The 12,860-nt window shown below is 33.8% G+C and overlaps 1 protein-coding gene and 1 long non-coding RNA gene across 3 annotated transcripts; one reads left to right on the forward strand and one right to left on the reverse strand.

Moving 5' to 3' along the window:
- The first annotated feature begins 728 nt into the window (after window positions 1-728).
- LOC132048091 (uncharacterized) lies at window positions 729-2,204 on the forward strand. Its single transcript, XR_009412896.1, has 3 exons — window positions 729-963; window positions 1,318-1,422; window positions 1,875-2,204. It is a non-coding gene; the product is annotated as an uncharacterized LOC132048091 (long non-coding RNA).
- Window positions 2,205-4,481: 2,277 nt separating this feature from the next.
- LOC132038892 (protein SUPPRESSOR OF FRI 4) lies at window positions 4,482-11,742 on the reverse strand. Of its 2 annotated transcripts, XM_059429394.1 has the most exons (7): window positions 11,373-11,737; window positions 9,404-9,504; window positions 8,516-8,627; window positions 6,673-7,076; window positions 5,675-5,829; window positions 5,540-5,593; window positions 4,482-4,873 (listed from the first exon to the last, which is right to left on the reverse strand). In XM_059429394.1, the coding sequence occupies exons 1-7, from the start codon at window positions 11,564-11,566 to the stop codon at window positions 4,802-4,804; spliced, it is 1,092 nt and encodes a 363-aa protein (XP_059285377.1). In that variant the 5' UTR covers window positions 11,567-11,737; the 3' UTR covers window positions 4,482-4,801. The 2 variants fall into 2 exon arrangements, with proteins under 2 accessions (XP_059285377.1, XP_059285376.1); XM_059429393.1 differs by having other exon boundaries at window positions 4,482-5,593; window positions 11,373-11,742.
- Window positions 11,743-12,860: the final 1,118 nt, after the last annotated feature.

Raw genomic sequence — 12,860 nt, forward strand, 5'->3', positions numbered from 1 at the left:
GTCAATGCAGGATAATGCCACGTGGTAGTTTTAGGACAAAAATAGTTAATTAGTTAATAATTAGTTATTAGTTATTGTTTTTAATTTAAAAAATAATTAAATATCAATATTTTCTAGGAAACGTATACATCTATATATTGATTTAATATAAATTGACAAATAAATAATTTAGATTAGAACATAAATTATTTGAATTTGATTTGAAAAGTAAACACATTTTTTTATGAAGGAAGCACATACATCTATATATTGGCTTTAAATTAACAAATAAAGAAAAACGTAAAAACTAAAAAAGAAAAAATACTATTAAACTCAAGTAAAGTTTTAGCATAAGAAGTACTAATTGCTAGACCTGAGAACTTAAATTGAAATATATTTTAGAACGAATATATCAGTAATTAATAAAGTGTAAGTGGCATTAATCTATATTTATATTAAAGGATAAATATCATCTTCGAATCATATCTTTTATTATTTTCTTAAAAATAGATCCTATTCCTTACCACTTATTATTTGGTAGTATAGAATTCGAATTTGAACTAAACAAGAGTTAAGTTCCTGTTGACACAAGAACGATGGAAAAGGTCCATATTTTTAGAGACAGTTACAACTCCTTTCCCAAAACTGTCCACAACTACACGCAACCCACGAATTCTAAGCAACTAAGGACACTATGACGAGCATGCAGTTTTTTAAACGAACATGCAGTTTTTTAAGAAAGGTTTATTTTCTTTTGTTCTTGATTATTTTCTTTTTGTCCCCAAGAAAGGATTTTTCTACATTGAAATTGTGAGCGCAAGTTCAATTTCTTTGTGACGCACATAATTATATCTAGAACAGGTGCTTCCAAGATGGGCAAACATCCTTCATGCACGATGGATCCTCTCAAGTAGAAAGCTGCCAGTTTCTACTCACTTAGGGAAAATGACACACGGGTTAGATCTAAAGCTATTTGTTTTGACAGTTAAGCATCATTTGTATCCTTATGTAAACTCATTTGTGTGAGTTTCTTAATATAAGGAAGAATATTACAAAATTTGTTCATTTTTTTGTTATTATGTTGTTTGTAATTAGTTTATTTAGTATTAGTTTTGTCACCGATTCATCCGTAAAAATTCATGAAAATTATAATGCAAGTCTTTGAACATAGTACAAAAGTTCATCTTCGTATTTGTCATGTGCATTTGTTGCATTTCCTCTACACTCCAGATATAGATGGAAAGATTTACATGATGTATAGTGTGCATTATTCTGTTTGTTGTGATTATGTATAGATGCATTGCTAATTTCCTTTTCTGCTTCTTTTTTGTTTTCCAGGTTTTTTGATTGCTGATTTCGTGCGTCAATAAATTTTTTTACAGACTCGGGTGCAATATAACGTGGTTGACTTTTTCATGCTCCAAGTGTCTCAACAACTGTTAGGTTTGAAATTTTGATTAACTTCTTTGCTAAGTTTGAGAGTTTAAATGAAACGCTGTTATTTTGAATTTTACAGTTTTTAGTTTTTTTTTATTTCACAGTTACATGACTTCTAACTTTTGGAATTGAAAAAGAGAAATCAAGTTTTTAATGTGTGATTAAAGCTTTTGAAAAAGAAAAAAAAAAGAAAAGAAATCTTATTCAAGCTCTACATAACTCCCAAGTTTTAAACGTGTGGTTAGAATTTTGAATCTAAAATAAAAACTCCTATTTACAGTTGCAGTTCTATTTTGAATTAGTTGGCCAGTTTTTTATTTGTGTCGTTGCAGTTGTTTTTTTAATCAAAGTGAATTAAACTTCAACTGGTTAAGCACTTTATGTTTAGCATTATCATTATATATATTTTTAAATTCAGAGATAAATTTATTGTGAATCTTAATCAATGATATTTGTAGGTTCCCCTGAGCCAATAACTATTAAGTTGCTTGTGAAGAAGGTGATTTGCAGTTTCAAAACATCACGTGCGGTCAAGAGAAAAAGTAGAAAACATGAAAACAGAAGAAACCTAAGCCAAATGTTTTATGATCCTCCAAAATACTATTCTTTATAAACTATTTACTGAGGTTGATTCTTGGGGCACAGTCATGGGGTTTTTATCATGCTCTTTGTAAATGCAACACTAAATCACCAGCTTTAGAAGGAGAGAATAAAGAAGAATTTGAAGATGAGGTCAATCTCATATTTTTGTCAAGAAATAGAATAATACCATTATAAAGAAGGAATTGCATCAATATTGGAGTAGAAGTGTTTAATAGTGAATATTATATTATGGGACTAGAACTCTAGAAGAATAAATAGTAGAGGTAATATATAACGAAAGAAATGAAGGCAATGGGACTTGAAATAAAAAATTTAAGTATGAATGCAGAGTAGTGTTTACTATACTTTTTTCAATGCAGGTTTATTTCATTTGATTTTCACACTGATGTTCCATCTTTGAGTTTTGTAAATTTGTTTCCTCTAAGGGAAGGAACCAAAATTATCTGTTTTTGGTGAAGACATCTATGATAACGGAGTTTACGTGTAGAAATGCATAAATAGTTTTTTCATAATTAATTAGTATATCTTATGTAAGTAATTTGTACTTATTTTATATTTAAGAATTTGAAAAAATGTAAATTCAATTTTTTTAAAAACAAATATATAATTTTTAGTCAATCACTTATAGGTACACTGTTTTAATTAGCTGTTTTAGTCAATCGCTAATTCGTACTGTCTCTTTCTGGTGTAAAACATTTTTCTATTTCTACTTTATAGATATAACTGCTTGAAATTAAACTATGTGAAATCTAGAATACCAAACACTATTTATTTCAGATTGAGTAGATTCGGAAACCTCACCATGGTCATTAGTTGAATTGTGGGCAACACTAAGATTTTTACGATGAATTCAAATATTTTGGGGTTTTAACTTCTTTCATGTTAGCACGATGTTGTGTAAGTACAATGTCTTAATTTGTTAGCACAATTCAAGATGATCAGAACTTAAAGCCAATTGATAAAATGATCTCTCCCCGCCTCTTTTTCTTTGAAACGTCCGCGCATCGCGCGGGTACGTACGCTAAAAAGATTTTTTTAAATAGCCAAATAAATTGATTGTAGCTTATAATTTTTGAATTTAGCAGGAAATTTTTTTTAAAAAGAAAAAGGTATCAAAAGGCTCAAGGCGATATTTTAACAAAATAAAAGGAAATACCCACGTATTGAGAAGCGCACGTCCCACGCCACAAATATCAAAAAGAATAAAAAAAAATAAAAAGGCTGAATGCATATGCAGCCCCTAAATTTATTCCTTTTTTTTTATTTTCCTACCTCAACTAATTGCTCCTATCAACCCCCGAACTCGTCCTCGCCGTTGTACTATCAAACCCTCTAAATATGATTTTTATTAGAAGCAAAAAATAAATTATGGTAATGAAAGTAAAGTAATATTTTAGACGTGTAGTAAGCTATTCTTTAGGTCATGGATGTGTCGGTTTTTGTTGGTTCTGCTCTTTTACTGCTAGCTTAATTAAGAGCTTACTCTTTTTTCCCTCTCAATTGCAGCTAATCTTAGCTAAAAAAATGGCATAATTAAATTAGAATATATATTAGCATGTTGCTACATTGAAGATATAATACTATGTAAGTCGATTGTATTTGATAGACACACTGAGGACGAGTTCGGGGTTCAATAGGAACAACACTTACTGAGGTGCCAAAATAAAAAAAAGGGACAAGTTCAGGGGGCTGCATATGCATTAAGCCAAAAAAAATTTCCTCCCACCATCATTGCCTCCCTCTACTAAGTTTCTAAACCCCAATTTCTCCAATTCTTTTCTCAATACCCGTAAGGTTCCATCTCAATTCTCTTAATGGGTTATCTTTCTTTTTTTCTTTTTGAAATTGGGTTATTATTGTCTTTTGATAATTGTTACTGTAAAATATTGATTATTGATTATATAAGCTACTTGGTTGGTGGATTTTTCTTAAGGTAGTTAGTGATTGAGACGAATGTACGAATGCAATTTAGAGTGTTTTATTCCTATCGATGTTAAAGGGACTAACTCGTTGAACTTAGGATTTGTTTTTATTTTATTTTTTATTACAGTTTTATTGAAAAGTTAGCAACTTTATGTTTATCTATTGCTTAGACAACCTTCTTGTGTTGGCAATGATGATGGAGGGGAAGGAAATTTTAGAGGAAAGGGGGTATAATGGACTAGGGGTGATGAGGTGACATGTCACGTGACGTCCACCTCATCAAATGACAGTGTCACGTGGGATTACATGTCCACCTTGGACAACTTTAATGGAGAAAGAGTATATTTGAACTCAAAATATAACAGCATGAGTATATTTGAGTCCAAAGTATAACGAGACGTATATTTGACCCTTTTTTGATAGTGCAGGAGTATAATTGATCCTTTTCCCGGAAAAAAAAAAAAAACAAAGCATTGAAGAATTTTTTTTCAAGTCCTTGGTATTTAAGGATGACAATCGAGAACAATTTTACACAAATGAATCGGCAAAAGGCATTTTACTGCCTGGAAGCAAATTGCACCACAGGTTAGAGATGCCAGCTAAACCACATCGATGTATGACTAACTCGCAACAGCAATGATGCTGTACGAAAACAACAAATCTGCATCATTTGCGTATTCCTCTCTGACTCTGCAAAATGAATGCTTCTCATAAATACTTGTCCTAAAGAATTACAACATCTAAACCACCCTACGAATCCAGAACAACATGCAAATCTTTTTGAAGTAGAAGTTTGTTCCAGTTAAACAATTTCCTACGGTGAGAGAGCACCCGGCCAAACAGAGAAAAACGACCAGGTCTAGAAAGCCATGCGCCCTGCAAGTCTGCTTTCTGATATTCTTCTGTCTATTGCCGCATCTATTGACGTCATCTGAAAGAAGGAAACACAGACAGGAAATTTTATTAGGACAGAAACGTGAAAAGATTAGGTAATCAGCATGATGTATGAGTCAAAATCATAGCCTGCTTCAATGACAATAGATTCTGACCTGGGCCAAATTTGAACCACTGTTCGACCACAAATATCTATAAATAATCACAGTAATTCGCAAACATCTGTTGGGTCTTTCAAGGTCAAAGTAAAGCTCAAGGAGAACATGGAAATTTCCAAGAACTAATACATGCACTCTGTTGAGATTCCTTGAGTGGATGGCAGCATAGTAGTCAGAAACGTCATTACTTAACTACCAGCAAAAGATGATAAAGATACCTACTTGAATCTTTGATGACCACAAAATTGTTGGGATTGCTTGCCAACCGGAGAATGGCCAAAAGAAGATAAAAGACGCCCATTAATTAATGGGGTTGAAAATACACTATAATTGAGTGATTATCATATACTCATCCAAGAGCACTAGCTATTTCCAAGAAGATGAATGAGAATGGAAAGACTTACAAATTTGCTTTACGAATACGAAAGAATAGTAAACAAGTGAATCCGAGATATGAAACTAACACCAACCATCTGTTGGATAAATGTACAACACAAGTCCATGTCCATAAGAACGAATACTAGTATTAGGTAATTATAACTTACCTGGCTAGTCTCATCATGCACCTGATACTTTGGTAAGGACATTCTTCTTTCCTCCTGCAAATATTTCACATCAACACTCAGTATCACCAATTAACTGTAAGATACTAATTCCATGAAAACGCAAACACTACTAACCATGGACATTGCCTCATCATCCCAAACTAAGTAGACCTCATTTGTTGCTGGTTGGTTAGCTGGAGCTTTGTTTGAAATAACAGGTGGTGGACCATATGAGGGCCCACCAGTATTTGGGCCAGATGCATAAGAATGTGAATTTACTGGCATTGGCGCTGCAGAAAGAGTAACTGAAATGAGAAATGAAGATGAACCAAAGAGCTTTTCCACGTTCTAAACGGGCCATGGTATTTATAAAGCATTAGTCAGATAGCCAAGATTGACATATAAAAGCATAAATCGAACTCTACCAGGCAGCAAAGCCAATCTGGCAAGATAGCTTGCATAGTATTTAACAGAAAATATTATATGAGGAAGAAATAGGATGTTCTTTTCCTGTGCTTCAACAAGGATTCAGGTCAGAAAGCTAATAAAAATCGCATGTTGTACAAAGCCTGTAGGATACAGCCAACAGCTTCAATGTCAAATTTCATCCTCTTTTTTTTTTTGACAGAATGTCAAAAATTCATCATTATAAATAAATTTGAAACTATAACACCCTTCAATGTTAATTTCTCTGGAGCATGTGTGTATATATATATATATATATCAAATGAAGTTTGTACCATCACCTCCTCTATGTGACTAACAAATTTTCTTTCAGCAAGATTTCAAAACTAATTCCCAAAGTTTGGAAAGAATCATGGCCAACAAACAGGCTTCACATATCAATTCCAAAAAATAATCAACGAATACTTCTTACTAAAGGATCAGAACAGAGCTGCTTATCCTATCAAAAAGGCACAACACTAAATTGGTAGCACAAACAGGCTTCACATATCAATTCCAAAAAATAATCAACGAATACTTCTTACTAAAGGATCAGAACAGAGCTGCTTATCCTATCAAAAAAGGCACAACACTAAATTGGTAGTAAGTAAATTCCCAATAGGAACCATGTTAAGGGTCAGACCTTTAACAGAATGGATAAAGACATTACAATTCAAGACCTTGAATACCTGAAATCTGATAGCCAATGGTGGCAGGAGTGTTGCTGCCCATGTTTGGGTCAATTAAGCTCTTTGCTTCAGCTGCAGAGCTCAATGGCACACCTGTTGACAGCATCGGCGCTGAAAATGGCGAACTTTGGGCAAGGTTGTTGTTATTAGGAACAACAGGAAACAAGGGCTGAGACACGGGAACAGGTGGGGTAGATGTTGGGAGCCCCGGAGGAGCAACAAGCGTTGGTGGTGCAGTGGCTGGCATTGGAGGCCTTACATTTTGCACAGGAAATAATGGTTGTTGCGGTAGACCCATCGGTGCAGGAGGTGGAACCGAGCCAGCAGGATACTGTGGATACCAAGGTGGGTGGCGAAGAGGGACTGGCCAACCAGCAGGAGGCATAGGCACAGCAGGATTATAGCTACACCAAACAGGCCAGATCCATGTAAGAATTTTTATACCTATTAGAGTTGCTAAATAAACGTCAAACAACTAATAAATTTAAGCATGCCAAAAAACAACAAAATGCAGAAGAGAAGGTTGACAAAAAGATAAAAATGCAAAGACTAATTTTCCATAATATCTTTTTTTTTTTTTTTGTGATGGCGATGGTATGATTTCTATTGATTTCTATTCCAAGTTACTAATCCACCGAGAAGCTAGTTACCGCCCACAAGCATAGGTGCTGCCGTGTCCGTAACCCTGACCCATCAATACTAATGCCAAGTGGTGTAACAGGGATTTGAACACGGAATCTCCACACTGTTACTCAGATTCCTCAACTACCGAGCTATCCCTGGAGACAAAGATTTCTGTATTATCTACAGGCCAGAACGCTAACCATAGCAAGGAAGAAATGGGCCAACTTCAATATTGGAAACAGAGCTGCTGGACACCTGAAAACTAACACTAGAATTCTTTACACACCAAATCTTGACTAAATTTTTTGGTCATGTCACACCAACACCATAACAAAGTTAGAACTGAGGTATTTGGATCACACTATAATAATGAGTTTAATCTTATCTCATAATTCATTGTTTTGCTCGTTTGACCAAGTTACTACTCCTAACAAAGGGATTCTTTCAGAAGAAACAGTAGGTATTCCTCGAATAGAGAAAAAAAGCAAGATACAGCTGCTCCCCTCCCTCCCCTGGTGATAAGCAAAAACAAGTTGTAGTCCTTAAAAAGATCAGTCAACTATAGAATGAACTAAACTTTACTTCGAAGATAGAGCTTGCCTCTTGTCTTTTGCTAAACCATTGGTCAGGATGGATCCATATTAAAATATTCTTAAGCATACCTTCTTAAAAGAGTTAGCTGTTTTGCCCTTCTCTATTGAAGCTTGTGTCATTGACTAGTCAAAATTGAAAATGTTTAATTGTTTTCAAGAAATACTACGCTTCTTTGCATTTATTCGGTCTTAAACACAGAAACTTATTCAAGGAAAATTGTCTTTGATACTGATAAACCGACATGAATGACAGATTCCATCTTAGAGAAAACTTATTCAAGGAGAACATACATCGGTAGAGAAGATAAAAATGAACTGACTCCAGACTTCAAGCACAAAATGAAGAGACCGTGTTTTTAATACAACTTACTTCATCAACAAAAAATGAAGAGACCATGTCCTGGATCTTATGTGGGCATGTATTCTCACGGATTCCAAATATCTATGCTTAATAGGAAAAAAAAAACTCATCCACATCCAAGAGATTTAGCATGCAGCATATAAAAAGGAAAGGCCTTTTTTAATAAGTAACTCATGCAACAGCATGTGAAAATGACGGTGTATCCTAATGCAATCAAGCATAAGGAAATTTAAAAGAATAACAAGCATTTTCATGAGAAACATACGGTGGTGGCACTGCACCAAAAGCTGCCCGGGGAGGATATCCTGGAATTGCACCACCAAGATACTGGGATGACGGGATGTCCACTTTGGCAGTTTTTGCTGGGGACTCATCATCTACAGGAAAATAAATCAAACAGGGAAACAAATTTAGCTTTATGTAATCATGAAAGCGAGCAGCAGGAACAGACATATTAGTATCTGGGGAAAAGATCTGCAGAAAGCTGAAAAGGTAATAAGCTCATATTAACTCAAAGATGAGATAAAGAAAGGCACTAAATTAAACACCTAAACCAGTGGACAGGAAGCAAATAATTCAGACATCAATTGTTATTAGTTTAGCAAGATGCAAGGTTGAAAAGCTTAAAAACAAGCTTCCAATTTCTGCATGATACAGGGTTCTACAGACGTAGGAAAAAGGCCCAGGAGCCCATACTGAAGCAGACTTAAAATTCTATAGCAGTGACATATTAAGCTACAAGCTTCAGATGTCCCTTCGGGGGCATTAGATAAAAATGGGATGATACAAACCCTAGTCTATAACTAAATTCAAGCAAATGCCCTGAACTTCTGTAGCATTATTTCAAATTTTCAACACCCTGATTAAAGTTTGTAAAACAAAGTTAAGGAGAAATTCTTTTTTTGATAACCGATAAATCGCCGAGGGTGAATGGTTCATGGTTCGAAACTTGGTGGATAACAGGTCACCCCTCTAAGTTGAGGAAACATTTTTGGCACAAGAATAGCAATTCAATAGTCACAAAACAATGGTATAACAAGAAAGACAAGAATGCAAAAGTAGTTTTCTCTTCTTGCAACAATTCAGCAAACCATAGGGCTCCTACATGTCACTCAAATAGGCACACTTAAGCACATCACAGCACTGCTCATACCTTCCTCTCCATAGTGAGCTGCTAAGACATCGGCTGGGATTCCTTGCATTCCATATACTTCAATATCTGTTGACTCTCTACCGGATTTGGCATTCGGTACCCTGTAACAGCCAAATATGCTATCTTAATGCATTTATAGCCAAAAAAATGACACTAAAAAAAGGTAGCATGAAACATTATCAGCATGTGGCAAGAAAACTAGAGCAGAGATGCTTTAGGAATTTTGCAGATATGTGTGGGTCAAAAAACAAGTTCAAACTTGCTTTAAACTTCAAAAGAACCCATCGACATCATCAACTGCTATGTCTCCATCCCAAATAGTTAGGGTCCGTTATATGAATCCTCAACATCTATTCTGTTCCATTGGAACTGCTTTATTGCAATACTCAATAATTTGACTTGGTATCACCTATTTGGATCATTTGCTTCCAGGGTGTTGTATTCTACCCAAAGTAGTATGACATTCACAATTCTTTTAGTTGCATCAACAGGTAACAGAATGCTCTTCTACCTTATGATGATGCACTACCTTAGTACTGATTATATATATACGCACACATATGTCACCAATCTACAAAAAAAAAAAAAAAAAAGAATGCTCTTCTACCATAACATTTAACTTCTGAGACAGAATAAATGACTTCTTGCTCCAGCTTCACATTAGGCAAAATTCTATAAAATGAAAATATTTCAGGCATAGGCATATTATATCTATATATTTTTGGGAAGATGTTGCCCTACATTATAAACCAAAAAGCTGACCTACTTTAGATGATGCTTTTTTTTTTTGTGAAGTAAATAACTTTCTTCCTGACGGGAAACCCGCAATGCACATTTATGGATCGAGGGATATCATCCTTGATAAAGACGTATCAAGGGGTATCATAAAGAGTACCTAAAATAACACAATTTTTTCCATGTTTCAACGTTAGTAGACATGAATTACTCACAGGTTACACAAGAAATTTTAAGTTTATATTTCCTAAATCAGACACATCAATAAATTGATACCATTCTCTAATATGACCAAATTGTCGAGCTACTTTTGATTCTTTTGTGTCCCAAAAAATTCTCAATAACGAACTATATTCTTACACAACCTTCAAGATATCTGCTCAAACATGTATCCAAAAGCAAATACCCACTCACCTACATAACTTTTCTTTACATTTTAATGAACAGTCTTGAAAGAGAGATTAAAGAAGGAAGCTCATAAAGAAGTGTACTTTCAAAGAGAATGCAGTAACAAGGAGGAAGAGTATCTAAAAGCCGCATAATGCAACTTTCCTCTTCTACAATACTCATATATTAATTTTCCTTGAATCATTTGAAATAGTTTATCTTCATTATTTTTTGGAACATACGGAACATATATATATATATATGTCAGAAACCAGAGTTAATATATTTCTTGCATAAGTTCTATCCCGGAAAAAACTCTTCCTTCTTTCACTCAGTTTGTGGGAGCTGACTGTGAGATTCAAAGAAACAATAATTTCTCATTGGGATCGCTATCTAAAGCACATGTCTGCACCCTTAAGGAATCGTTTCGTAGCTGGTTTAGGAGCTAACTTATTCATGTACTAAATCCTCAAATCCTGCATAAGTAATACCATGTTCGATAGCATTCTTTTGCTATGTATAAAACGCAACATACTTAATACGGTGTTTGGTTTATAATTTAGAAACCCACATAACCAATACACGTATAAGTTATGAGAGAATCTATGTATTATTTTATGCAGGATAGAATATAGAATAACCAAACCCCGCATAACTAATCCCTACGACAACAACAACAACATACTCTCATAACTAATCCATATATTACTAGTACCTACATAACACTAACAGCTACCAAACAACCCCTTATAGCTACATTCCCCACTTCAACAGCAGCAACAATAAAACATACAAATACCACAATCAATTTATCAACAAAATAGGGGTAAAAAGGGCATTTACGCACTTGGTGACGGTTTCTTTGTGAACCTGAAGAACGTGAATGGCCATACCACCAGCAGTGGAAAGCTTCTTATGACAAACATGGCATTTGAAGTGTTTAGCTTTTTGATGTTGAACCAAAATCTTCTCATCATCAAACTCCCTGTCACAGTAATAACACCATACTTTATCGGTTGCTCTCTTCTTCTTCTTCCCCATTTTATCCCTACAGAAAACCCTAATTCCTCTCCGCTCCGATCCGCTAGGGTTTACGAAATCGATTTGGGGGATTGAAGAGTGGGGGGTTTTTCTGTCTTGAAGGGAGTTAGGGTTTGTCAATAAACGGGAGACACTTCCTAATAATGAAAATTGAAATAAATTTATTTATATCTTTCTTTTATTTATTTATTTATGTAAGAAAATCTTGAAACAGATAGAACTACGTAATTAAAGGGATATACTTCCAACTCCTAATCCTAATAAAAATTAAATTACTACATAAAATTGCTAGCAGCAGAGAAATGAAAAAAAGAAATTGTTTACTTCTAGTTTGCAGAACTATAAAAGTGACCATAGCCTGTTTGGCCATGCGTATATTTTCTAAAAAAATGGGAATTTTTTTTAATAAGTGCTTATTTTTTAAAAGTGAGGTATAGAGAAAATAAGTGTTTTTGGGAGTAGCACAAGTAATTTTTTAGAAGCTAAAAAAAAAAGTTTTCGCCCAAAAACACTTTTGAGAAAAAATACACTTAGAAATTTATTTGGGTGAGCTTATAAGTTGGTCAAACCAGCTTACAAGCCATTTTTAATTTATTTGGGTGTTTGGCAAAAATAGAAAACAACTTAAATTAACTTTAAAAAAAATGCTTAAAATAAGCCAAAACCAATAAGTTGCTCAACCTCAATTTTTTTTTTTTTTTTGGGCTTAAAAGCCTATTTGACCAACAACTTTACCCTTTTATCCCTTATATTTTTTATTAACTCCAATACTACCCTTAATTTTAAAAACTTTTTAAGCACTTTTATCCAACCACGTGCTAACTATTTATAAAATAACTTTTTTTCAAACTTAAAATGTCTTAGCACTTATGCTTAAAAGTCACTTTTTTCCAAATTAATCCCAAGTTTTTAGAAGCACTTTTTAAAAAACTTGGCCAAACAATCATTCTTTTAAAAGTGTTTCTTAAATTAATTGGTCAAGCAGGAACTGCTTTTCGTCAAAAGTGCTTTTTTGAAAAGCATTTTTGAAAAAAGTACTTTAAAAAAAAAAAAGCAAATTTCAGAAGCTTGACAAAACAAGCTAATTTTGGATGAACAAAAAAGGTTTGAAATATACGATCATTAGTTTTTTATGAAGACAATTAAGGAGAAAGATATATTTGGAATATTAAATATGAGCTCCATAATTTTCTTGAGAGTATAATATAATTTAAAAGTTTAATCTTTTTTTAAAATGAACATTATTTTGCCATGTTATTGAAAATAAAAGCTAAAACATCCGACAACAACAACA

This window comes from Lycium ferocissimum, chromosome 2 (assembly GCF_029784015.1).
Source record: "Lycium ferocissimum isolate CSIRO_LF1 chromosome 2, AGI_CSIRO_Lferr_CH_V1, whole genome shotgun sequence".
Classification (NCBI taxonomy): domain Eukaryota; kingdom Viridiplantae; phylum Streptophyta; class Magnoliopsida; order Solanales; family Solanaceae; genus Lycium; species Lycium ferocissimum.